The sequence below is a fragment of the Pseudoliparis swirei genome, chromosome 11 (genome assembly GCF_029220125.1).
Source record: "Pseudoliparis swirei isolate HS2019 ecotype Mariana Trench chromosome 11, NWPU_hadal_v1, whole genome shotgun sequence".
Taxonomy (NCBI): domain Eukaryota; kingdom Metazoa; phylum Chordata; class Actinopteri; order Perciformes; family Liparidae; genus Pseudoliparis; species Pseudoliparis swirei.
In genome coordinates this window covers 24,389,019-24,416,663 of record NC_079398.1, presented here as the reverse complement: position 1 = coordinate 24,416,663, position 27,645 = coordinate 24,389,019, and the positions used below count along the sequence as shown (strand labels likewise).

Genomic DNA, 27,645 nt, shown 5'->3' with positions numbered 1-27,645 from the left:
CTGAAACACACTGCCGTCCCCGTCCCCCTGCTCCTCTTGTGATGTAGTATTCAGCCCGTGTGCTTCTCCTGTTTCATCGTCAGTTCATCGGCTCGACTAGTGTGAGAAAAGTCCAGCTTTTGACTTCCTGTTCTAATGCTCCTGGTCATCAGGGTTCTTCTGCATTTAGTCCAAACCTGCTATTCTTTAATTGTCACAAACACAACAAGCAGATATTTTGATGCTGGTAACAGTTATAAATAAATGTCTAAAGCTTGCTAACTCGTCTGGATGAACACTTCCGCGGCCGGCATGCATGCGCACCATGTTGTTGCTGCAGGCTGTAAAGGGTCTCTTGCATCTTTCAGCTCGTTGTTTGGGGTTTTCGGTCTGCAACTTTACTGTTTTGTTCCAGCGTATCCACTTTCATGGCTTTGTGTTGGGTTGCTCCAGCAGCTGATTTCAGTGAAGACAATCTAAAACCAAAATGCAGACAGACGAAGTTAGAAACTATATTGCTAAAATTGCTAAGATATTGCCTTCATGAGTGGGAGGAGACCAAAATAGAGCTAAGAGAGAATGAATATTGGACCTGACATTTATCAGGTGGACAAAAATATTACTTGAAATAGAATTCTGCAGAAATCCAAAAACCCGGAAATGAGCGAGCATCTTTGCACTTCCAATCCAAACTTCTTAAAGTCAATGTGTTTTTTTATGTCTGTGGTTAACAAAATCCCATTAAATTCCTATTTTGGATTTTGCTAACTGGGTTCCTGGGGTTGGCTTACATATTCCATCCCTGCAGCGCTCCATGAATACTAATGTTGCTCCGTGTCGACTGGGTGTGTGAGAAGGTAAACGTTTGCTCGCGTATTCGTCATCAGCCTAAAAGATGAAATTTGAGTCAATGCTGTTTTCAGACATAATATTATACAACCTCCCAAAAAAAGTAACATCCGTTCTTTGATAATGCCAGAAAAAGAAAAAAAAATCTATTTTCTTTATCATTTACGTGTTTTGAATTGAAGCAGATCGCTGCGCATTTTGGATGTGTCAAATAATATGGAACATGTTTATTTGTGCTGCACTCTTGAAGTGTTGCAGTTCAAGGCACTGAGGATTATGCTATTTTTGGGAAGTACTTTGGGCCTCTGAAAAATTAATTTTTTCCTGTAGCAGATATGTTAGATTTTCGATTTCAGCTATCTCCGTTTTTGTCGGCTGTGAATAATACATTCAAAATTCTAGGCATCAATGTCTTATATAGGTGTCTTATCAGGTATGTTTTATGCTCTGACTTTGTCTACACACCGTTCATCCAAACACCAGGACATCTGTGGGCTGGGAGAAGGCGATGGATCGAACTGGAGAACATTTTAATGGGTTGTGCATTCCTAGGAGGAGACAACTTCTTCTTCTCTTTCGCAGCGGAGATCATATGTCTGGCTGTGTGACAGGGCTTGTCACCCACTCATACCATGACTCATTTTGGTGAGAACTGGGCTGGGGGCGCAGGAGTCGGCGGCGGCTCACAGGGCCTCCCCGAAGGGGTGTACGGTTTTGTGAGATTGTGGTCGTCGTTGTATCTCCTCGCCCCCCGGCGACCCCCTCGGCGGCTATCCTGTTCGGAGGAAAACGCTGCGTTGAAAGCGAGCGCTCCATGTCGCAGGAGAGTGCAGAGGCCCGCTCAAAGGGCCAGGTTTGTGTGAGTCATCTCATTAACTACAAGAGCTGCCCCTCGTCTCGACCTAATGGATCCCACTTATGCTGTCGTCACCATGCCAACCAGCTGTCAACTCCGGAGCGGCGAGGCTTTTGTGCTTCGGAGAGATGCAACTGTGTCGCGTTGATCTGTCTCACTCTACAACAAGTCGCCACCTCAAAGGAGCCACCAAAGGAAATGCTTCTCTTCTTCTGTGAGATCATTTGGTTTAGAGGGGGAAAACAACCACTGGCACCTTATTGTAAAGACTGAATGCATCAAGATAAGAGGACACCCGAGTTCAGGTCAAATAAAGGCCTATTTATTGGGGCTTGACAGGTCGCATACAAAATATGTTGGCAGCTGCTCACTAGTTGACTTCAGAGGATTAAGCAGGCAAAAAGGAATATGCTAGATCAGCGAGCTTTTTGCTCCGCAGAGTTGGCACTGTGAGGTGTAGAGGTTCATAATCCGAGAGACAAAGACCAGCACCTGTTGTCTGTCGGATGCAAAACCGAGCAGTGCGCGAACAAATACATAATAACACTGACAAAGACGATGGACAGTCATCTCTGCTTTAATATCCAGTGAATAAGACCCTCTCTCGACATGCAATTTATTTTTCCTGACTTTAGTATTATATTGATGAGAGTGTTTGCTCGCTGGTGAATGTAGGTCACCTCCACCCCGTTGTGAAGTCACACGATGACGGACATGATGTGCATCCGCCACCAAAGCAACAACGACACGAAGCTTTAAAAAAAAAAATTATACTTGATATTTTATTTCGGTGTTTTTACAGAAATACAACCTTCAAAAGGAAGAATGGATAATAATAATAATAAAACATAAAAATAAATAAAAATAAAGTAAAAATGAACCATGCATCTGGCCAAGAAGGGCCATAAGGAAACACACAAATAAAAATGTTAAATCAAGAAAATAATTATAAATAAGGACACAAAAAAAATACAAAACAACCATGGAACACAAAGAGATCTCTAATACAAAATATATTCAAAGAGTTCTATTCACAGGGTATCTTTAACTTATATATATATATATGGGTTGCATCTTGGTGAAACACAGTGCTTTTCTTTGACCCGAAGCTTTTTAACCCTTCTGTTACCTTTCGGGTCAATTTGACCCCATTCAATGTTTAATGTCGGTGTTCCTTGGGGTCAATTTGACCCCAGGCTGTTTTTCACTGTGTCAAACATATAAGAAATATCAACTTTTTTATATATTTAAAGGGCTATTTAGGTAGTCAACAAACAAACATAAAGTACCTCACACTTAAACTTGGGAAACAATATTAATTCTAATAATTTTCTGGAGGTTTTAATTGCTGGGGTCAAATTGACCCCGAGGGTAAAATATGTCAGAGGGTTAAACATTGAATGGGGTCAAATTGACCCTAAGGCAACAGGAGGGTTAAGAGGCAACGACTATATTTGCCCTACAGCTTGTGGGTTTATTTAAGGTCTGCAGGCTGCATGAGATTTACAGCCACTGATCTGGACCCCAGTAGGGAGCAAGGGTACAATACAGCGGTAATTTAATCCAGAGCAGCAGATGACTCTCTGTAATCCGACGGATCCACCTACTTACATACAAGTTAAAACCTGAAAGATGGCATGATTTCAAAATTCGGAAATGTTTCCTGCACCTGATTCCTGACATGATACGGTTATTTTGTGGCTAACGCCTTTCATACCACGCGGCTGGAAGAGAAACACAAAACACAGTCTGACATTATTCCTCAGAGGTTTGTGGATACCATCTACATAATGCAGACCTCTGTTCCAACATATTGTGCTGATCTAAAAATGGATTTTTAATGTTATTTATTCACAAGAGATGAGTTACTCTACAAGGAGTGGCACTGAAGTTAATGAAGAGAAAAGACAGAGTTCACGGAGACAGAGTTGCATTCCTCTCGGCCTCATCCCTGCCACTGACCTTCCTGTGTGTATACGAGGGATTAGGCCCGTGGTGGTCTCCTCGGGCTATTTTTATGAAGATGTCCGCCCCCCTGATCCTTTTGGAAACCTGATATGAGCACATGTTCCAGGGTTCACATGCAAGTAATCGACTGTCTGATGATTGTTGTAATGTTTCAGGCATCATTTCTGACACTTAAAACGGTGAATTCACTCGGCCAAACATACACGGGTAGCAATCCGAGGCATTTTATTTCTAAATAAATTTATTGTAAATAACAGTGCAATCAAATGGTACGGTTTTGCATTTGTGTGAGATTGACCCAATCTCTAAGCCAGTGTTTGTGTGTTTTTTAAGATTTATTTTTATTAACATTTTTTTACAGGATATTTGTAGTGAAATAGCATTTACAGTTTGTTATCCTGAAAATATTATTTTACAAAAAGAAAATACACAAATATATAACCTTGTAGAAACACCACACAAGGATGATGTTTTTTTTTTAACATCATAAGATGAAAATAAGGAGAAAACTAGAACGGGTACTCGGTAGAGCGCATACCTTCGCATATCACAAGATTGGGCATTGAATTATGAACATGTTGGCATTAGTTGCATGCCAATTGGATATAAATTGACCGATGTTAAAAAGAAGATGTTGACCTTTTCATGACCTTGACCTTTGACCCGATCAATCCCAAAGTCTAATCAAATGGTCCCCGGATAATAACCAATCATCCCACCTAATTTCATGTGATTCAAGATGTTGACCTTTTTCATGACCTTGACCTTGACCTTTGACCCGATCGATCCCACAATCTAATCAAATGGTCCCCGGATAATAACCAATCATCCCACCAAATTTCATGCGATTCGGTTTAAAACTTTTTTTGTTGTGCGAGGAACACGCATACAAATAAATAAATATATACACGGCGATCAAAACATAACCTTCCGCATTTTCAATGCGAAGGTAACAAAAAAAGACAAAACAAAACAAAAACATGACACAAACTTTTCCCCATCCCACCCCTCCCCTTGTATGGCTCTCAGTTTCCTTTCATTTATACATCTATACAGCAGTGGCGGGCCGTGGGCCTGGGGCCTGGGCCTTCAGTGAGGTCCTACACAGTCCCACCCGAATTAATCCACCTCTTATTACTATCATTATGATGCCATGGCTCTAGACCAGGGCTCAATACCTCGATCACGGCGTAGTATTGGTAGATCGCATGACATAAAAAAAAATTGGCCCGCCCCCGTCATTTTCTCTATAGCACGTCTTTGTTCATTTATTAAACTAAACAGCCGTCTGATGTTGATCGTATCTACACAACAGCATGTCATTTCTCTCGGCTCTCCGTCTCGCCCGCTGCAGAATGCATCGGGACGGAGAAAAGAAGCAGAAGTCGTTTGTTCACTAAACAGGGCATTGTCGCACAAAGCAGATTCCAAGTATATGCTCGACCAAATCGACATCTTCTCCTCCTTCCGCCATTGTGGGTTGAAAAACAGCTTTGTAGTCCGCAAATTAATTCCTTTATCAAATTCAGTTTCCTAGTTCTGAGGTTTTGCATCTACCTGCCCATAGACCCCGCCTCTCAATATTGGTAATCCAATCAAAAGACCTGCAGCACTCCGCCTGCTAGCTGGCTCCTGTGCCGCTTCCGGGGCCTTCTAGAAGGCCTAGAGGAGCCAACTCTAAAGCTGATTGGTTGACACAACATCGTCATTCCCATTCACTTGAAGCTACCAGCGCCTTCAATGTTGATTCTGAAGGCCTAAGGGCAGATGTTAGCCCCCTGGCAACACACGATGGCTGAATATGATTGGATAAAAGATCTAACATAAAGACCAGCCCTCCAAATCTCAACCTGGCGCTGGCAGCAGCGCAACCAAGAGGAACGCTATGAAATTAAGAGAATAACTCTTACTCTGGGAAATAATTGAATACATATTTGTGGGGAAATATATTTAGAAAAAAATATATATTCTGATGATGTTTAGGCCAGCAGAGAAGGCCTTGCTGGCCCTGACGGCCCGCCACTGCTATACAGTCTCTACACAGTTTACCTACACCCATCCGTACACATTTACATCTACATAAACCAATACAGCACTCACAACATCTACATCGCTGTGGACCAGTGTTTTTTTAAAGAATTTGTATTGTGTGTGTTGTCTCTTGTTCCAAAGCAACACAACTTTTAATGAAATGACAAGAGGATCGTCATCAGCAAAATAGTCGCCATCAAACTGCTGCTCCCCCCTTACTTTTCCGTGGATGGACTGGACCTCCGCGGGCCCTCAGCCTCCCCCTTGAAGTGCAGCCAGGGCTCTCTCAAGAGCTTCGGAGAGGACCTGGCAATAAATACAGTTCAGTACCTGGCGCCTAGCTCTCAAAAGCCATCTGAAGCGCTCGTGTGTGTGTGGCAGGCTCTGGTGAAGCCCAGAGACACGTGACTCAATCCCACTGGCCAACTCTCCAACATCCAAGCTAATATTAGTGTGCGGAACAAATTAAAATATGTTGTGTATTTCAGTGAATCTGGGCACTGTCAACAAAGTCTGTCTTCTGGTCCTAAAACGACTGCATTAGTATCTGCTTTTACACATTCATGGAATAAAGCAACAGTGATTCTCTCCGTTAGAAAGCTCAGCGGTCTGTGCACCCTTAAAAGGTGCCGGACGATGCGGTGCAGCATGTCCATTCTCCCCGGAGATTACCGCTAATAAGAGGGCCAGTATTTATAGAAGATCTCCCCCCGTGGATACCTCTAATCCGGCCTCACCCCTTTTCATCCCTGTGCCTGGACCGCTCGCTGTCTGCAGACACCAGCTCCAGCCTCGACCTCGCCTCACATCAACTGAGGTACAGACTTCTTCAATACAACCATTTGTTCAGATTCTTTTGTTACAAAAAAACGTGGGGAAATTGCATGGCCTGTTTACTTGATTTGCTTGATAAGAAGGGAAAAAGATTGCTTGGACTATTACGGGTTGTTTTTTCATCATTCCGATTCTTCTTTCTCGTCCAATTTTCCTTTTCCGGTTCTCGTTGATCTTCAGTTAAGAAAAGCAGACAACAATGTCCACCAGCGAGCGATTTGACTGCCATTACTGTAAAGACTCCCTGCTGGGGAAGAAGTACATCATGAAAGAGGACACGCAGTACTGCACTAAGTGCTATGAGAACCTGTTTTCTAACAGCTGTGAAGGCTGCACTTTAGCAATTACCTGCAACAGCAAGGTAAGGAAGCACTAATGTAATCCTGAGCGTAATTGCTTTTATGTCAGTAAATTCTAAAGACAGATTGCAAGTTATGTGTATTTATTTTATGATTTGAAGAAGTGGAATGTTTGTATGCGTTTTGATCCCATTTTGACCTTTTTTAAAAACACCAACTGGTGACGTGAACCTTCGAAATAGATCGTCATATTTTATCGAAAATGCAAATGTGCAATAAATAATGTGTTAAATATCTCCAGGACTTGTCTTACAAGGACCGCCACTGGCACGAGGAGTGTTTCAAGTGTGCAAAGTGCAGCCGCTCTTTGGCGGAAAAGGCCTTCGCCGCCAAAGACGATGTGTTACTTTGCACTGAATGCCACGCCCACGGTTACTCCTCCAAGTGCACCACCTGCAAGAAAACCATCATGCCAGGTATGATATGTTGGGTTGATGATGGCGATGAATTGGCATCGCCTTAACCCTGTGAGGCGAGACTACTGACTACTTGGATCCTGCTAAGTATCTTCTTTAAACTAGTTTTATCTGCTAAAGTTACTGTTGTATTTGTTGTCTAAAGCTGCTAGATTGTTAGTCTGTCCTGTTTTAAGGAGTTGTTTTGGTAGAGAGGTGTGTCCTGTGTTCCGACACCTGAATCTTCACTGATTGGACGAGCGATCGTCACCTGGTTTCTATTGAGTGTCATTTGAATACCAAAAGCCAAGGGGCGGTGTCAACGTGGCTGGCTGAGTGTCTTTAAAAAGATCTCCGGGCCAAGTCTGCAGTGTGCATTTTCTACCTGTGAGGCGAGACTACTGACTACTTGGATCCTGCTAAGTATCTTCTTTAAACTAGTTTTATCTGCTAAAGTTACTGTTGTATTTGTTGTCTAAAGCTGCTAGATTGTTAGTCTGTCCTGTTTTAAGGAGTTGTTTTGGTAGAGAGGTGTGTCCTGTGTTCCGACACCTGAATCTTCACTGATTGGACGACAGATCGTCACCTGGATTCTTTTGAGTGTCATTTGAATACCAAAAGCCAAGCCGCGGTGTCAACGTGGCTGGCTGAGTGTCTTTAAAAAGATCTCCGGGCCAAGTCTGCAGTGTGCATTTTCTACCTGTGAGGCGAGACTACTGACTACTTTGATCCTGCTAAGTATCTTCTTTAAACTAGTTTTATCTGCTAAAGTTACTGTTGTATTTGTTGTCTAAAGCTGCTAGATTGTTAGTCTGTCCTGTTTTAAGGAGTTGTTTTGGTAGAGAGTGTGTCCTGTGTTCCGACACCTGAATCTTCACTGATTGGACGACGATCGTCACCTGGTTTCTATTGAGTGTCATTTGAATACCAAAAAGCCAAGGCGGTGTCAACGTGGCTGGCTGAGTGTCTTTAAAAGATCTCCGGGCCAAGTCTGCAGTGTGCATTTTCTACCTGTGAGGCGAGACTACTGACTACTTTGATCCTGCTAAGTATCTTCTTTAAACTAGTTTTATCTGCTAAAGTTACTGTTGTATTTGTTGTCTAAAGCTGCTAGATTGTTAGTCTGTCCTGTTTTAAGGAGTTGTTTTGGTAGAGAGGTGTGTCCTGTGTTCCGACACCTGAATCTTCACTGATTGGACGAGCGATCGTCACCTGGTTTCTATTGAGTGTCATTTGAATACCAAAAGCCAGGGGCGGTGTCAACGGCTGGAGGTAATTGGTGGTACTAACTTGGGCTCATAACCGGTGGGGTTTTTGGCGTCAGCTGTCGCCAGCGTGACTCATCGGACGAAGACTCGGAGGACAAAGACATAGGAGTCTTCCGTTGAGTCAAGACCGGAGGACAAAGACATAGGAGTCTTCCGCTGGAGTCAAGACTCGGAGGACAAAGACATAGGAGTCTTCCGTTGGAGTCTTCGGGGGTGGCTGAGTATTCCCCCTTTTTTTTTTTAAATATGTGTGTCTTTTCCATACCTGTGCGTAGTTACTATAGGACTCGCTCATTCATGTACCGGAACCCCTCCTCTGTTATCCTTCCTACCCGTTCTACTCACACCCAGCACCTGGTCACAGGAGGCCTCTGGAACTGTCAGTCAGCCAACCGCAAGGCCGACTTCATCTCTGGCTTTGCTGTGGAGCAGTCGCTTGACTTCCTGGCTCTCACTGAGACCTGGATCACAGCAGACAACACGTCTACCCCGGCTGCTCTCTCCTCTGCCTTCTCCTTTAGCCACACACCCAGACCCTCTGGTCGGGTGGAGGTACAGGTTTACTCATCTCACCCACATGGTGTTTCTGTCCCTACCCGCTTCCTCTTTATCCCACTGACTTTTGAGTTTCATGCGGTGACCGTTACTCATCCGGTTCAACTTCACATTGTTGTTCTCACCGTCCCCTGGTTCTTTGGGAGATTTCTTGACGAGCTAGACGTCCTCCCATCGAACTTGCGAACACGGCCCCCGCTCATCCTTCTGGGTGACTTTAACATCCAGACAGAGAAGTCATGTGATCTCTTACTCTTACTGTCTTCCTTTAACCTCTCACTCAGTCCCTCCCCTCCTACTCACAAAGCCGGCAACCACCTTGACTACATTTTCACAAGAAACTGCTCTACCTCTAACCTCACTGTGACTCCTCTCCATGTCTCTGACCACTTCTTCATCTCTTACTCTCTCTCGCTCTCTGGTACTGACAACCCACCCATATCTACAGACTCTGCACCTGGTCGCCGCAACATTCGCACCCTCTGCCCCTCCTCTCTGGCCTCCTCTGTCCTATCTGCTCTCCCCTCAACTGACTGCTTCTCACTCATGCATCCTAACTCTGCCGCAGACACTCTCCTCTCTTCCCTGTCTTCATCTCTTGATTCTCTTTGTCCTTTTAAGACACGACTGTTCGGAAATCCTCTCCGGCTCCGTGGTTGTCGGACTCGGTGCGAGAGAGCCACCCTGCGGGCGGAAAGAAAATGGCGAAATCGAATCAAGCGGAAGACTTGCTCTTCTATCAATCTCTCCTCCTCCTTCTCTTCCTCTATCTCTGCAGCCAAAAGCTCGTTCTACCTGACCAAAATTCAGTCTTCCTTCTCTAACCCCAAAAACTCTTCTCTATCTTTTCCAACCTCCTTGATCCCCCTGTCCCCTCCTCCTTCCACCCTTTTGCGAGCCACTTTGTCGACTACTCTACAGACAAGATAGACGACATACGCTCCTCCTTTACAAATCCATCTTCTATCACCTCACCAACAGTAACTTGTTCACCCCTCTCTTTCCTCTTTCACCCCTTGTCTCCCAATAAAGTTCTTAGCTTGGTGACCTCCGCCCGACCGACCACCTGCGCCCTTGACCCCGTCCGTCTCCCATTCTCCAGGCTATTGCTCCTGACCTTCTGACCTTCCTCACCCATCTTATTAACAGCTCCCTCTCAACTGGCTGTTTCCCTCTGAAGGAGGCGAGAGTCAACCCTCTCCTGAAGAAACCCACGCTCGACCTGGTCTGAAGTCAGCAACTACAGACCGGTCTCTTCTTCCTTTTCTCCAAAACTCTGGAGCGAGCTATCTTGAGCCAAGTGTCCTCCTATCTCCACAGTAACAACCTTCTTGACCCTCACCAGTCTGGATTCAAGGCCGGCCACTCGACAGAGACGGCCCTCCTTGCTGTCTCTGAGCAGCTTCACACTGCTAGAGCAGCCTCTCTCCTCTGTCCTTATCCTTCTCGACCTTTCTGCAGCATTTGACACCGTGAACCACCAGATCCTGATCTCTTCTCTTCAGGACCTGGGATCTCAGGCACTGCACTCGCTCTTTTCTCTTCCTACCTTAAAGACCGCACCTACCGGGTAACTTGGAGAGGATCTGTGTCTGATCCTTGTCCTCTCACTACTGGGGTTCCTCAAGGCTCCGTCCTGGGTCCCTCCTCTTCTCTCTGTATACAAATTCTCGGCTCTGTCATTCGTTAGCATGGCTTCTCCTACCATAGCTATGCTGATGACACCCAACTGATCTTCTCGTTTCCACCGTCCGAAACACAGGTGGCGGCACGAATCTCTGCCTGTCTGACTGACATCTCTCAGTGGATGTCTGCTCACCACCTGAAGATCAACCCTGACAAGACTGAGCTACTATTCCTTCCAGGAAAGGCTCCCCACCCACGACCTGACTATCACCTTCAACAGCTCTGTGTTGGCCCCTACCCGGACTGCCAGGAACCTCGGGTGACACTCGACAGTCAACTCCTGGGCAAAGCGCGACGTTGTAGGTCTCTGCCTCAGGAGATGCCCTTCTAGAAGGCGGGGGTTCGACCAGCCGGTATTTCCGTGATACGACTACCTCCTCTGTCTACCTCTAGGCATCCGACCTGCAGTACCGTGCGCACTGGGCCAGCCTCGAATTCCCAACCCCTCCGCTACATCTGTTCGGGCCTCGCACGCTTCACTGGCCTGGCCTGGACGGATGCCGCTACATCCTGTGGTCACGCACAGTTGCTCCGTCAAACCGCTTGGCTATACCGATAATACAAATCAATGTTTGCTGTCCTGCTCCTCGTGGTAACCCCGCATGGGCAGCAGAAGTCCTACTCTCCGTGACTGAAAACATTCACATTCTGGATTAATCAAGATTGCATTAGTGTTGTCACATACACACACAAGATTGTGCAGTGAAATAAGTGGCAATGCTCAGCAGGAATGTGCAAGGGCAACAGTACACACTATTTACAAATAAAAAAACAACACAATATTTACAGTAGTGTGTGTGTGTGTGTGTGTGTGTGTGCCTAGAGGAACGATTGTGTGGGTCTATGTGGGGGTCCTGGTGGTCGGAGTTCACAATCCTGATGGCCTGAGGGAAAGAAACTCCGTCTCAGTCTCTCTCTGTTCTTGCAAGCGTGACTACGGGCGCCTGCCTGACATAACCTTTGAAACAGTCTGTTGTTGGGATGGTGGGGATCCTTCATGATCCCTCTGCCGGCTCTGGTTCTGCACCTCCTGGTGTACAAGTCCTGCAGGGTGGGGTGTAGTTCCAATAGTGCTCAGCTGAACACTACTCTCTGAAACCTTCACCAGCTCCTGGGCCAGACGGTTGCCAAACCAGGCTGTGATGCTTCCTGTCAGGGCCTCTCTACCAACTCCAGAGTAGAAGGACTGAAGGATCCTCTAGGCTTTAAATTTCCTCCAGCTGCTTTCAGGGTGGTGGGCGGCTGCCTTGCCTTTCTCTGGAGTGTCATGTTTGTTGACCATGTCAGATCACCGGTGATGTGGACTCCCAATTATTTATACCGCTCACACCCTCTCAAAGTGGTCCGTTAATCCCAGTGGTGAGTGCGTCCTCTGTTGTTGTACCTTCTAAAGTCACAATCAGCTCCATCCAGTTTTGGTGACATTCATGATGAGGCTGTTGTCCCTGCCCAGAGTGACAGATCGGCAACTTCCTCCAGGTAGGCCTTCTCGTGGATTGTGGGAGATCAGGCCCACCACCACTGTCATCAAACTTGATGATGGTGTTGGAGCTGAACAGCCCACACAGTCATGTGTGTACAGGGAGAATACAGTAGGGGGCTGAGGCGCAGCCTGGGGATCCTATGTTCAAGGGTGAGGATTTGGAAAATGTGTCTGCACTGACCACCTGTGGCCTGGCGGTCAGAAGTCCAGGATCCAAGCACACAGGGGTGGCTGATTACAGCTCAATCAGCTTGCCCGGCCAATCTGGAGGGGACTATGGTGTTGGCTAGACATAATCAATGAACAGTAGTCTCACCTGCGCACCCCTCAGCTGTCCAGATGAGAGAGTGTGGTGTGCACTACCTGGGAGACAGCATCATCCGTGGATCTGTTTGGGCGATAAGCAAACTGCAAGCGGGTCCATGGAGGAAGGGAGGAAAGGCGCCGAGATGTAGTCCTTTATCCAGCCTCTCAAGCGTTTCGCAACCACCACCGAGGTGGGGCCACGGTCGGTAGTCATTCATACATGCTGGAAAGCATTCTTAGGCACAGGGACAATAGTGGATCTCTTTGCAGGCAGGCGGGGACCACCCGGACTCAGCCAGGGAGAGGTTGGTGCTGGTGAACACTGGAGCTAGCTGGATTGCTGGGTCTTCAGTACTCGCCCAGATATGCCATCTGGACCTGCAGCACCTGGTGTTCACCTCAGCAGAGCCCTCCTCACACTGTGCTCGGTCACAGAGAGTGTGTGTTCATCCCAGGTGGGAACTCTCACCTGAGCCTCATGTGAGTGTTGTTGTTAGCCGGCCCGAGAGAGGCTAGCGCTGTTGTTGTAACCTCAAACCCAGTGCATAAAATGAGTTCAGGTCGTCCATGAGAATCAAGTAAGCACTCACCATTACGCTTGAGGTCTACTCTGGTAGTTTGTGATAGTCGTAGCCCTGCCATGAGGCGCCTGGTGTCGCGCTGCTCATCTGTGATTCCACTCTGTCTAAAGGTACTTCCTCTTGTTCTTCACCGCCCTCCTCCAATTCACGGAGCCGCTGCCTTGTACTGCGTCCATATTTGCGGATAGGGCCGGTGCAGGCAGCAATGCGAGGTTCACAGCTTCGCGGATGGATCTATCAACACGACGATTAGGAAGAGATAACTTTTTGGGGAACGATGGTCTCGGTTAACGTTGCTATGAGGCTCATTGCTACTTCATGAGCTTCGCTGGCGTCACTGGAACTGGATTGGATCATATGCAGTCGACCAATACTCAGAGCGTCCTGTAGCTCCAGCCTCTGATTGGTCAGACCACGCATTCGTTCCTCGTCACTTTTTTCTACGCTTCAGCTAGCGATCCTTTGTTTATACTCGAGGAAGCGAAAAATAGGCATGGTCTGATTTCCCCTAACGAGGAGGGAGAGAGACAGCCTTATGGCCTCTCTCTTGATGGCGTGTAGCAGTGGTCCAGCGTTCTTTCCCCTCTGGTAGCCACACGTATTAATGCTGATGAAAGTTCGGCATGGCTTTTTTTTAGGTTTGCCTTGTTAAAGTCCCGCTTTTCGCATTCATCTGCACGTTGTGTCAAATGCGTGCCTCTTTGCTCGGTGCGTGCAGGTCTGGCCGGGGCCAAGTACATCTCGTTTGAGGAACGCCAGTGGCACAGCGAGTGCTTCAGCTGCAGCCGGTGCTCCGTGACGCTGGTCGGACGCGGCTTCCTCACGCAGCGCGACGACATCATGTGCACCGACTGCGGCCGAGAGAAGTGACCGCGGAGCGGAGGGGTCGCAGGTTCATCCCAACGACAAAGAGGGCTCCTGCTCGGGTACAGATATTGTGTACCCATGAATAGTTGTGCTCTGCATGCACATGAACACGCTTTAAATGTCAAATGTTTTTTTTTGGTGTGGTAAACATTAGCTCTCTCACAACGCCCGTTTCCATGAGGATGCACGTGAATCTTTAAAGTTAAGGTGCCATTGTTCTATTGTTTGAATTTACTTAATTTTTGACACGGATATACGATTATGTTGTAATTTATTATTATCATATTTTATTATTTTATTACTATATTATTAACAATTATTGGATTAACATAAGAGTTAGAATTGTACACTTTATTTTCTCTTCAATGACAGGAAACTGAATATTTGTGTCTATTGGTCGAATACATTTGTTGTTGTTGAAGATATCACTTTAGACACTATTATCTGACAATGTAGACAAAATGATGATTAATAATAATAATAATAGTAATAATAATAATAATTGTAATACTAATAATAATAGTAATTGTAATTATAATAATAATAATTGTAATAATAATAATAATTGTAATAATAATAATAGTAATTGTAATAATAATAATTGTTAATGATGCACCAAAACATATTTTTCTTTAATAAAGGTATGACTTTCACAACACATAGTTCTGCTCTAAGCTTAGTATACATGATTATGATGCATGATGTATGCGTTCTCATGAAACACTTGTTCCAATAAAGACCTTTCTAAATCTTGCTAATGGAAATCATTCTCGGCTAGCTGTTGCTCGTCCACGATGGGGGAGTATTTGCTCTCAGTTTAGGGGCACAAAGTTCAGAGTAACAAATATAGCTGTAATGGTAGGTTTGACATCCACATCCTTTTATGACCGTCAACATTTAGACAATCATTGCTGTAGAACCAAGCTCTGTTCCCTCTTGACCTCATCACACTCCGCTCCCTCACACTGTAAACAAATTGAGAGTGACCATATACGCCGTGATCAGCAGATAACTTGTTCTTCTACTCGTCCGTTATCCACCAACCAAAGTAGAATAACTGTAAATGTCGGCGCCTCAACATATCTGTTCCTCTTACCATACTTTTGACACTTGTAAAAGTTGCTTTTCTTGTTGGGGCCACTGGAGTTGTGCAAGTGACCTCACATGGCAGTGGTGCAAAACTGCTGACATCGATTTCCTGACAGGATAGAGTCACATGGGGAGGTGCAGCTACGATACACTTGTGAGGGAATCACAGAGGAAAGGAGAACAGCGGAGGTAGGGACGTCTCATTTGACATATTTCACAGAAGACCTGTAGCTTTAATTTAACCATTAAAGTATTTAGTAATTAGTATTTGTACCTTACAAAAATCCAACTTCCTTAAATATCTGCAATGGCTTTTAAAGCATTTACACACACACACGTCTACGAAAAGCAATCCGGCTCAAAAGAAAAGGACAAATCCGGCATCCAGTGCATTGAGCGCCATGACCGGAATGTGTATATCGGGACCCAAGATGCAACCGTCCTGCATCTCGTCCTCCCCGCTGGCCCAGATGGAGACCCGAGTCCCGGCCAGAGCAAGATCAGAGAGTGTCGGCTGAGAAAACTCGGCTCAAGCGACCAAGTCGCCCAACTGAGGGTCGTCCCACTTTTCAACCATCTGCTGGTCCTGTGGGACCGGAGCGTTACTGCCCTCAACATGTTCTCCTTGGAGCCGGTTGCCGCGCTCAAGAAGATCCAGCATGTGCATTTGTTTGAGGTGTGCGACTCATCGGCAGCGCGTGTGGAGATGGTGACTTCCTCCAGCCGCAGGAAGCTGATCCGGATCCACGTGGTGGGAGTGGACAGCTGGGACGTTGTGAAGGAAGTCTCTCTGCTGCAGGAGCCTGTGGCCCTGGCGGTGGACGGGGCCTGTGTGTGCATCGGTACCAGCGACAGGTATCTCCTCTGTGATATCCGGACTGGGAGCCGTGACGATCTTTTTCTGCACAATCACGGCAGACAGCGCGTTATCGTAACCTCGATGGGACGAGGGGAGTTTCTGCTGAACGGGCCTGAATCGTTGGGTGAGAGCTGGATGGATGGTGCATGACATCATCATGTGACACGATATGCTTCCTTTCAAAAGCAGCTATACAGTTAATCATATCATATCACTCCCCCATATACCCATGTCGTCAGAGGATGTTCGTTATGCCGAGATATTCAACGAACAAATAAAAAACAACACATGTTTTACAGTAAGTGTGTGTGTGTGTGTGTGTGTGTGTGTCTATAAGAGTAGTGTGTGTGTGTGTGTGTAAGTGGGGTGGTCAATTGTCGCAGTGTGTGGCCTGATGTGTGTGTGTGTGAAGTGTGATCTCCACAATCCTATTAGCAGGCAGGTGTGTGTGATCTCGGAGTTCAACGTGACAGCCTGACGAGTCTGTTGTTGTTGCAGTGGATCTTCTTGTCACGCTCTGTACCTGGTTCCTGCTCCTCCGCATTGGCTCCTCCAGGTGCAAGGGTGGGGAGTGTAGTTCGTTAGGAGGCTCCAGTGAGGTGCACGCATCTTCCTGCCGACTCTGGCAGCCAGAGTCCTGGGGGCCCAATAGTGGGCAGTCTCAGGAAGCCGCCAGGACGCTCTCTACAACTCACTCTGCCCTGACTGAAGCAGTCCTCTGGGAACAAGTTAAACTGAAGGTCAGGCTTTCCTGTGTTTTCAGAGCTGCAGCTGCCTGAGGTGGGAGGCGCTGCCTTGCCTTTCCATCAGCTGCCCTCTGTGTGGACTCCAGGTATTTTGCCCGCTCACCCTCTCCCAGTATTTCCCGACTATGTCAGATCCTCCACAGTAAGTCCGTTGTTGTACAGTGGTGAGTCACCCACCTCGTTGTTGTAGTCCTAAAGTCCCTTAGAGTATGAGGCTTGTGCCTTCTTCATAGAGTGACAATTGTCCTGGTTTCTGGTGACACATCTTCTGCGTGGGTTGGGGATCATGCTTTCACCACTGTGTTGTCGGGTACTTGCGCCGAACCACGTGTCAGGCCTGGCCTGGCTGTGAGTGTGTACAGGCTGAACCTACCAGTGGGGAGGGGCCTTGGCCACAGGAGGGGAGTGTGTTCAGGGTGAGGGACACCTTGTGTCCTGTGTTCTGGAGACCCTGTAGTTTGGCCGGTCCAGAAGTCCTGTGATCCCACAGGCAGACCACTCAGGCGCTCAACCAGCTTGGCAGCCAGTCTGGGAGGGGGTGTGGGGACTAGCTGAATGAGCTTCCAAGGCACAGTAGAGTCACATAGCACCCCTAGATGGCTGTCAGTAGTCTGCAGGTGCAATAGTCCAGGGCAGCATCACCTGTGGATGCAGTGAGCTTGTGTAGCAAACTGTCTGAGGTTGGGGGAGAGGTGGGGCTGGCGCGGGGTTATAAGCAAAACTGCAGCGGTCCACATCGCTTTACCACCGTTCGCAACCCCGTAGTCGGTGATCAGCTTGGGAGCATTTCCCCACATTGGTGATCACATGCTGACTGAGCATTTCATTCATCTGGAAGCAGGAGGGGGGGACTCCAGCCAGGCAGTGGATCTATTGTGGTGAAGGGGGGAACACAGAGGATTGTGGTGAGCACAATATACGGTGAACACTGAGCCAGCTGCACTTGCAGCCACTCTCAGTACCACCTCCACCTGCCCCTCCTCACACTGCTTTCCTCACGTTCACCCTGTGCAGGCGTGCGTAGTGTGCTCATCCACCACTTCATGCTTTGTTGTTGTGTTAGCTCGCGAGAAGCGTTGTTGTGTTCACGACCTCAGTTGTTAGCCGGCGGATGAGTTCAGGTCGCAAATGGAGTTCAAACTGCCACCATTCATCGTCGGCACTCACCATCGGTAGTTTGGTCTCAGGTCTGCCGCTTCACCATTTGTGCCTGGCGTCCTTCCCTGCTGTCGCGCCCCTCTGTCTAGTACTTCCTCTGATTCTTCTTCTTGTCTCCTCTTCCCTCCAGCCTTCTTCACCTGCCTTCCTTGGTCCAAGTTCGAGCCAAGACGGGTATAGTATTGCCGAGCCGGCAGTGCTTCACAGCAGCACGATCTATCAACTCGCTTTTGGATCTATCAACCCACGGCTTTTACCGTGGGGAGACGTGCGTGTTTAACGTTGGGGGGAGGAATTGCTATTAGCTATACTCCTAGGGGCGCTGGCGTCACTGATAAGAACTGATCATGTCTACTGGACCTGATGGAGAATCAGTCCCTCGACAATCAACTGATTGGTCAGTTGCTCGCGTTCGTTTCTCGTTCGCATTCTACCGCGTCCGGTCACTACCGCTTGAAGCAGAATCTGTTTATACTCCGAAGCAGAAAATGCACGGATGGAAGAGACAGCCTTATAGCCTCTCTAGCCTTTATAGCCCTTTCAGTAGTCAGCGTTTCCCAGTGTCTTGTTCGTTCTCTGTGTGAGCACACGATGCTGGTGATGACGTTACCTTCTTGCTTTTTCCCAGCCACAGCCACAGCCACCACCTCAGCCGCCATGGACATTTAGACATAACACATCATGTTGGATCTCGACAGTGTACGTCGGTGTGTCCTTATGGTGGGGTGTAAATGTGCTGTGTGTGCGTGATGGTGGGAACGAGGGAAGGTAGAAGGAATGGGCATGAGAAGATCACAGATGTTCCAGGTTTCGTGAGCAGGGATCTAGAAAGAGTCTTAATGTCGGAGAATTACAGCACATGTTGTTGCGTCATGAAACAGACCCCACCTTAGATAGATTTACCAGACTCTTTCACTCTGTCTGGAAAACGAGAAGGACTCGACTGGTTGGGATGACTCGATCCGGCACCAGCGGGTCCAGCTGAAGTTTCCGTCAGACAAATCAGACACAAGATGTCGCATGTCCCGTTGGAATCTGCCTAAATCCTAAATCCCATATTAGAGACTGGGCGTTAGCAAGCAAAGAAGGAGGCAAGGAGGAGGTGAGGTGGCTGGACTCTCAGTCTGTTCAATTCGGGTCTGTTCCCGATGTTTTCGTTTTCTCGTCTCCCGTAGTGGCTCCACTGCTGTTGTTGTGTGGTTCGCTCGTCGATCTCCTCGGCCACGCTGGTGGATCGGAAAAAAGGACAAAAAAACCTTGTTTTTATGCAAAGTTTATGTCCAAAAGGTACTTTGCGGTCGTATGTTGTTAGTGCCGATGTGTTTGTGGCAAAGAAAATATTAAAAATAAACACAAAAACTGTGATCATGACTCTGACTACTATGAGCACACAAACCCTTTATTTTACAGATCCCGTGTTATAAAATGTAATGATTTGGTTTATTATAAAATAATGCAGACAATGTACAGAGCTGAAGCAAAGTCACTGCACTGTGCACAATGTTTATCTTTCAATACATGAGTGTAAATATGATTTGAGATGTTTGTAAGTTCACGGTACAAAAGGCGAAAAAAGGGATTAAAGGAAGATGTATTTCTGTTGTAGGAGTCCAATTATGGAATAATGTTGAAATGGATGTAAGACTGCTGAACTCCTTTTTGGTTTTCAAGGGAATTATTTATGAAACAATTCTTGAGAGTTATAAATGTAATTTAAAAACGTATTAATATGGAAGATGTATGTGGTAGTATATATAAATATATTTTGTTTTTTATTTTGTTTATTGTTTTTTAGTTGTTTTATTTTCTTCTTTATTTTATATTAATTTTCTGATTTATTTTGATTTCAATTTAGGATAGGAATTTATAAGCATTTTTTTGCTTCTACCTATACCTTTTCAGTCTTTCTCTTTTGGATATTATTGTATTTGATTTGATTGACTGAATAAAAAATACAAACAAACAAACAAACTCCATCCTCATCCCTCAGGCATGTTTGTGATGAAGACGGGGATATGCCAGCGCCCTCCTCTGCAGTGGCCTCAGGAGGTGCTGGCAGCCGGAGTCTGCTTCCCTTACATCCTAACCCTGCAGCCCCGAGTGCTGTCGGTTTACAGCCTGCTGGATCAGCAATGCAAACAGACTGTGAATCTCAGGGGAGCGAAGGGTCTGCTCTGCACATCAGGTAAAGCAGTCGACGTCAATTCATCCCCCGATACTGACAGACCGAAAGGCTGTCAGAGTCACTCAGTCATCTTTACACCTCCTGCTCCCACTCACTGAAACAGTGTTTCTGAAAACCCCAAAACAAATCTCCCCTCAGACGGCGTGCTAGTGTTCACAGAGAGAGACGTGTTCAGCCTTCGCCCGGTGCCGCTCAGAGAGCAGACCCAGGCGCTTGTCGGGCTGGAGCGGTTTGAGGAGGCCTTGTTGCTGCTGGATGGAGTTCGAGGCCGTCGTCCCCTTGACTCATACGAGGTGACATTCAATTTGTAGACGCAAATGTATACCCTGCTTTGAAATCTAGGTTTTCTAACATTCTTCTTCTCAGGGACGACAACACAATAGAGAGGACAAGCGGATAGCTACATTTCTGTGGCATAATAATGTCATCTGATAAAACGGCTGTTAGAAAAGGCAGATTCTGGTCTGAGCTCAACTGACAAAATAGGCAGATACTGCGTTGGGCAGGTAGTTTTTCACCTTCACGATTAAGGAAAAGAAAGAAAAGCAGAAATACTATAAATGTATCTGTCATTTCAGAATCAGAATCAGGTTTTATTGGCCAAGTAAGTTTGCACAAACAAGGAACTTGGCTTGGTAAAGTGACTCTCAGTGTGCTTACACAAAATATACATTACAACACAATACAATACAAAACAAAAACAAAACAGTGCAGTACAAAACAAACAGTGCAAAACAGTGCAACGGTCTAAGAAGTTTAAGAAAGTGACTTAAGAAAGTATATACAAGGCGGAATGGCTATATCCAGTAGCTGTGAAACAGTAGTGCAAGAGGAAGTGGAGAGTGCGAGAAGTGCAGGGATAAATATATAAATATATAAATATATATGCTCCAGTGGGTTAGCTGTTGAGTAGTGAGACGGCGAGGGGGAAGAAACTGATTTTGTGTCTGGAGGTTTTGGCGAACAGTGATCTGTAGCGTCTACCAGAGGGGAGGAGTTTAAATAGATAACACACATGCAGTACAACCCAATCTGTTTAATTTTATATTTCATCACAGTAGAACAGATTGCGGCGGGCTGTCGAGGCGTAGACAGGCGACATTGTTGCAAGCTGCTATTGTCGGTGTATTCCAGATGAATGCAGCAGCTGGTGTCTGAGGCGTAATGTGATCTGTGCCATAGCTCAGGTTGCAGGTTAGATGTTAGAATGTACACTACCGTTCAAAAGTTTGGGGTTATCCAGACAATTTCGTGTCTTCCATGAAAACTCACTTTTATTTATCAAATGAATTGAAAATTGAATAGAAAATATAGTCAAGACATTGACAAGGTTAGAAATAATGATTAATATTTGAAGTATTAATTTTGTTCTTCAAACTCAAAGGAAGGCCAGTTGTATTGCTTATATCACCAGCATAACTGTTTTCAGCTGTGCTAACTTAATTGCACAAGGGTTTTCTAATCAGACATTAGTCTTCTAAGGCGATGATCAAACACAATGTACCATTAGAACACTGGAGTGATGATGAAATGGGCCTCTATACACCTCTGGAGACATTTCATTAGAAACCAGACGTTTCCACCTAGAATAGTCATTTACCACATTAACAATGTATAGTGTGTATTTTTGATTAATGTTATCTTTATTGAAAAAACAGTGCTTTTCTTTGAAAAATAAAGACATTTCTAAGTGACCCCAAACTTTTGAACGGTAGTGTACATGCAGATGAGTCACTCCTTACAATTTGTCTGGTTGTGTGTGTGTGTTTTTATATCTTAAAATGTAACATATTGCCCTCGAGATTTAGGGATAGTCACACATTCTTCTGCGTCAATGATCTCGGCTCACATATTGGTGCTTTGAATATGTTCATGCACTGCGTGCCGGGTTTTAATATGTGTGTCTTCACCAACAGGAGCTGCAGAAGGCCGTCTCTTGTCTGGCTGGATTTGTTCATTTTTACCAGGAGGCTTTTTCCGATGCCAGCGTCCTATTCATGTGAGAGTGAAACACCTCAAGTCAAGGCTAAATCCCAGCACGCTAACATGTGAATTGTGTGAATAGTGGGTACTTTCTGCTGAATACAACCCTTAAGTTTAACACAAATCAATGCTCATTCCCCACTCGAACAGTACAGGTGAGCTGGACCCCAGAGAACTCATCTGCCTCTACCCTGGCATCCAGGCGTGTCTCGGCGAGGACTTTCAATCCCAGCTTGAGCCGCTGAACAAGAGCAGGGATCTGCAGGTGCTCTGCCAAGAGGACAGGCACACATTCCATCATTACCTCGCCTTCCTGGGAGAGTTTCTCAGAGCAGTCAGGGGGACGGAGCGAGGCCTGCAGTGCAGTAAGGAGGTGGACTGCGCCCTCCTGAGGCTGTACGTAGAACTGGAAGACACGGAAAACCTGCAGCAGCTCGTGACGTGCACCAATGTGTGCAGCCTGGACCACTGTCTCCCTGTGTTGGAGCAACACAGCAGGTCAACATGAATGATTATCGCTGATGTGTAGTTACAAATATGGTTTGTTAAATGCCAAATTATTCCTGAAGGAAAAGACACCAATTCAATATCTGAGACATTTTGCCTAATTTGCTTAATTTCTGATGAATCGTTTCCTGTGTGATCTCCCTTTATTCACAGATATTTTGCATTAGGTTCCCTCTACCAAAGCCATGGAAATCACATTGATGCAATTAAGGTATCACTCCCCCCAAAACTCAATGTATTTATATAGAAACGTTATGTATAACAGTCTCACGGAGAGCCTTTTATACTCTTCCAGACCTGGGTGAACATTGCAGACGGCCTCCACCAAGATCGGTCCTGCTCAGATGTGTATGGACACATCGTGTGGACTCTCAGTCGACTGCAGGACAGAGATGCTGTGTGGACATTTGCAGACTGGACCCTTCAGAGGAACCAGGAGGTGCCATTTGTTCCTTCTTCATGCTCTCAGATGCAGACGGAAGAGTTGAACAATCCAACTCTGTGTTATGGATATTCACACGCAGCACAATGACACCTACCCTGCTTTGCTTCTATAAGATCATCACTAAATGTCCAGTAACCGTTTTTATTTATTTATTTCAAAAGATAGGGGTGCAGATTTTCAACAAACGTGCACCAGACGATCGATTGGAGACGCAGGACGTCCTCGCCCTCGTGGAGCGGTACCCGTCGGCGTTGCTTCTGTACCTTGAGTTCTTAATCCATGATTTGAACAGTGAGGTGGGCAAAGCAGCAGCGACCTGAACCAATACCACGGACTCCTGTATCCGATGCCCCGAGACATCATCGGTGTCATCTGCCCCCCAGGAGGAGGGGCATCACAACCGTCTGGCCCTGGCATATGTTACCCAGTCACTGCGAGAGGAAGAGGAATCCGGTTTGAGGAAGACCAGAGGGAAGTTGCAGCAGCTGCTATGGGACTCCAAATTCTACGATGTCTCCACTGTATATGGTGTGTGGACGCCCGCTTCACGATGAAATAAATCACACCAGTATTCTGACTAAATTATATTGCATTATTCTCATTCCAGAGAGAGTCGAGTCAGCGGCCTTTCTCCGAGAGAAAGGCATTCTCCTCGGGAGGACCGGTGGACACGGGGAGGCGCTGCAGCTGCTGGTTCACCAGGAGGGAGACCTCCGGGCTGCAGAGGCCTACTGCAGCCGGGCCGGCCGGGACGCACAGGCCCGGCAGACCCTGCTGCTCACCCTGCTCCAAATCTACCTCGGCTCCGAGGATCACGGCGGCGCCGCCGTGGATCTGCTCAACAGGAACCCGCGGGTCCTCGCAGCAGAGCGGGTCGTCCAGCTGCTGCCTGATTCCTGGTCTGTTCAACTGGTCTCCCAGTTCTTAGTGGGATCCCTTCGAGAAACATTCCACCGGAGGCGGATGGCGATGCTGCAGAAAGCGATCGGCCAGGTCGAGCTTCTGCGGCACAAGGTCATTTGGGTGAGTTTATGTGATACTTCATATTTTGTGTGTATTCTTGTTTCCTTCTTACTCTCTGCCATGTTGCTCTCTCTCCTCCGCAGATGCAGGCCTCAAAAACAAAGTTCAAACTGGATAAGGGGCAGCAGTGTCATGTTTGTCAGAGAGACCTGGCAGAGCCACCGTTTGCCTGTGACCTCTCTGGTGACCTGATGCACACGAGCTGTCCTGGTCCCCCCCCTCGTGAAGACACCGACCCATAAAGCAAACTACCGTATGTTTATGCAAATATGTGTGTCTGCACTTTTGAGGATCACATTCATTTCGAGCCGAGTAAGTATTTGCTTCCGACTCGATCATTCTTCTAATGGACACCGTTTCATCGAGACAAACTCTGTACACAATTCACGGACCTCAGACGACTTACCCGAATACAAAAAAATACAAAATACATTCTGTAAATAACGTTTCAAGATGCAAAAGAGCAAGCAGAGCACTTATTCAGGGCGGCATGTCTGAGCAATTTCCGAGAGACAGCAATAACTATAAAGTGGAGGACGCTCAGGGGCAGATATCCACTGATCAGACAGTGGTGTTTAACATGTGGTGAATCTGGAGACCAAAAGGAATTTCCCCATCCTGCATATATGCATCATGGTTTCCACTGACTGTTTGTGTATTTGTCTGCTTGAAGCTGGAAATAGAAAGTCAACAACTGAGAGGTTACACGTGAGCTACTTTTTTTTCCCGGCTTGTGCATTAATATACATTCACGACCCCCCCAAAAAACTCAATTACAGGTTTATAAATGAAAAGCAAACAGGTTGAGGAAGACATGTCTGTGCAGTGTATGGAAAATGAAATCAGAATACATTTTTACCAACATCAGCCCTTATTCAGGCAACATAACAAACATGTAGGCTATTCTGAATACTAGCACACAACCGCCAGTGTGTCCACATGTAAAGTATGTAAATCCTTACGAGGCTATAATCTTAAATGTATAGCATTAACCTCTGAAGCTCTATCCCTAAATATAACAGCAAATACAGTAGCAAGCAAAAATGAATCAAACCCATATGGACATGTACGTTCTCCTTTGAAAGGTAATATTGTATTTAATATGACTCCAATGTAAGTCAAACTATCTATATTACCACTCAGGAGTAAATGGAGATGCAATAAAGGAAAGTATACCATTTGTATCCTCACCTATATATAATCTTGATTTTAAGACAATAGCCCCATTATAGTCAAGATCCCGTGGATAATGATGCTATTTCATGTAATATCCTATTTGTTATGAAAATACTCTGAAATACAAAATGTATGATAAAATTCACAAAGGTGGTCTGCTGGCTATGGTTTTTTTTTTAATCTCCTAAAAACATAATGAACACAATGAATAATTATATTAATAATATTAATAATAATAATAATAATATTCATCTATGACTGGCTAGATAAATCAATAATACCAGGGGCTTCGATGCTCTAATATGAATCTGAGGTTCACTGTGACTTCCCATCAGACCCAGCTTGACTGTAGAACTGTAAATTAATCAAATCTGCTGGTTTTGATGTAAACTCAGTGAAAGAACATCAGTTTGTGTCAACGTGACTGTAAAATGTGATGTTTGACTTCTTTTTTCCAAGTTAATTTTGGACAATGTGTGTTACAAGTTGTGTTTATTTAGAAAGAGCAGCATTTCTAGTTTCTAGCAACACCAAACACGTCGTGTAGACTGACAATGTGTGCAACTTGTTAAAGTACTTAGCGATAAGACAGTTAATAAAATACACTAAAGTGAAAGTTTTAGACCCCATGTTTTCAACACAGCATAGCATGCATATTGAGCATCTTCTCCCACCGGATCCTTTTGTACCTGCAGCACTGAGGTGAACCCAGCACCGGCTCAGGGGACATTACAGATGTATTTGTCTATTTGTTTTAGTAATTCAGTCATTAAGGCCAGATATAACTGAGTATTTCTGTATCCTGCATGTTGGGACAAAGCTTAAGGAGCCGCCTTTAGGAGCTGGAACACTTACAGTTGTGCATTTGACTGAACCGGGCCGAGGGACTCATTTCAGCCTCGATAAACAGTTATGAGTTATGAGTTATGAGCTTGTCAGAAGATATTATCTCTTTGTGATGATGCCAACATTGAATTCGTTTCTTTTTCTTATGAGGTTTTTGTGGGACTTTAATCGTTCATGTGTGGGTGTTAGAGCATGCATCACTTAGTGAGGGTAACTAGTATTTTTCATTTGGAGTGTATATATTTAACCTCTGACTCACATAAATAAACAGACTCCTATCCTAGAAAACTCGAGGAAACTCCATTCCTCGCCTTTCTCTTGTGGTTGCTTGACAAACTGCCACGTCCACTCCTCCAAATCTCATATGTCATTCTGTTAATCTGTGCATTTAATGTTGATCTTCTGTGAAGTCGCTGTAAGCACACCCGGATAAACAGCTGACATCCATCAGGGCAGAGAAACACACAGCAGCTTCTCTCTGACTGCGACGTGAAGGAGCCTCTCGCCGTTTATATGGCCTGGCTGTGAGGGCTGCTGCTCTGTGATTGGCTGATCTCTGGGCCGTGCCTGATGACCACTGGGTGGACCCGAGGCCAGGATGATGTCCTCTCCTTCCCTCTAACGGAGATCCTCAGGGAGCATTCATGCTGTTTGGTACATTTCAGGTTATACTGTCCCTCACACTGTCACCGCAGGGTGCTCTAGGTCACTCTAGGGTTCTCTAGGTCACTCCAGGGTGCTCTAGGTCACTGCAGGGTGCTTTAAGTCACCGCAGGGTGCTCTATGTCACTCTAGGGTGCTCTAGGTCACCACAGGGTGCTTTAAGTCACCGCAGGGTGCTTTAAGTCACTCCAGGGTGCTCTAGGTCACTCCAGGGTGCTCTAGGTCACCACAGGGTGCTTTAAGTCACCGCAGGGTGCTTTAAGTCACTCCAGGGTGCTCTAGGTCACTCCAGGGTGCTTTAGGTCACTCTAGGGTGCTCTAGGTCACCACAGGGTGCTTTAAGTCACTCCAGGGTGCTCTAGGTCACCACAGGGTGCTCTAGGTCACTCCAGGGTGCTTTAAGTCACTCCAGGGTGCTCTAGGTCACTCCAGGGTGCTCTAGGGTTCCGGCTGTGGACATTTTCCACATGACAGAGAATGGCTTGAATACCCAGAACAGTTGGACCGACGGTACGATGGGTTCTCCAGACATTGGTCTCCTAATATAAATATCCATGCTGCCACAGAGGGAGGAAAAATAACATGTTCTTCTTGTGCTTTTCTAAATTTACGACAACATGTTGACTGTCTGGCCTTTTGGATATAATTCTTTTCATGCTAACATAGTTTTGTTTTATATGGACGAGAAAAGTAATGATGGGATGCAAAGGACCTTTTTGCTTATAAGCTATAGAAAATGGTTCATCCACAATTACATCAGGTAACTAAATAAAGCCCATGGGAAACATGAGCATACAATGCCTCTCTGTGTATCATCTATCATATTTCTGGTCAACGCCACAAATTACTGTATCATGTCTCTTATGATGCATTTTTCAGTCTCTCAGTGGTTGCAGAGACAAGGAGAACCTTAATGTGCAACTCTTTTGGTAGCAATAATGGTAAGGT

General features: G+C 45.9%; 2 protein-coding genes across 2 annotated transcripts; both read left to right on the top strand.

Annotated features, from left to right (window-relative positions):
- The first annotated feature begins 5,904 nt into the window (after positions 1 to 5,904).
- LOC130201730 (four and a half LIM domains protein 5-like) lies at positions 5,905 to 14,770 on the top strand. Its single transcript, XM_056426831.1, has 5 exons — positions 5,905 to 6,500; positions 6,698 to 6,878; positions 7,118 to 7,327; positions 11,174 to 11,295; positions 13,789 to 14,770. Exons 2-5 carry the CDS (start codon positions 6,717 to 6,719, stop codon positions 14,018 to 14,020), a joined length of 726 nt encoding a protein of 241 aa, XP_056282806.1. The 5' UTR covers positions 5,905 to 6,500; positions 6,698 to 6,716; the 3' UTR covers positions 14,021 to 14,770.
- A 91-nt stretch (positions 14,771 to 14,861) lies between these two features.
- On the top strand, positions 14,862 to 26,322 carry si:ch211-266g18.9 (transforming growth factor-beta receptor-associated protein 1). Its single transcript, XM_056426618.1, has 11 exons — positions 14,862 to 16,089; positions 19,860 to 20,054; positions 20,193 to 20,347; positions 21,971 to 22,053; positions 22,188 to 22,535; positions 22,698 to 22,755; positions 22,840 to 22,983; positions 23,151 to 23,285; positions 23,373 to 23,517; positions 23,597 to 24,012; positions 24,096 to 26,322. Exons 1-11 carry the CDS (start codon positions 15,414 to 15,416, stop codon positions 24,252 to 24,254), a joined length of 2,514 nt encoding a protein of 837 aa, XP_056282593.1. The 5' UTR covers positions 14,862 to 15,413; the 3' UTR covers positions 24,255 to 26,322.
- The last annotated feature ends 1,323 nt before the right edge of the window (positions 26,323 to 27,645 follow it).

Coding starts and splice junctions, on each gene's coding strand:
- LOC130201730 (XM_056426831.1), top strand. CDS start 6,717: ATGTCCACCAGCGAGCGATTTGACTGCCATTACTGTAAAGACTCCCTG. Junction 6,879..7,117: donor CAATTACCTGCAACAGCAAG/GTAAGGAAGCAC, acceptor AAATATCTCCAG/GACTTGTCTTACAAGGACCG. Junction 11,296..13,788: donor GGATGCCGCTACATCCTGTG/GTCACGCACAGT, acceptor GCTTTTTTTTAG/GTTTGCCTTGTTAAAGTCCC.
- si:ch211-266g18.9 (XM_056426618.1), top strand. CDS start 15,414: ATGGCTTTTAAAGCATTTACACACACACACGTCTACGAAAAGCAATCC. Junction 22,756..22,839: donor ATCACATTGATGCAATTAAG/GTATCACTCCCC, acceptor ATACTCTTCCAG/ACCTGGGTGAACATTGCAGA. Junction 22,984..23,150: donor CCCTTCAGAGGAACCAGGAG/GTGCCATTTGTT, acceptor TTATTTCAAAAG/ATAGGGGTGCAGATTTTCAA.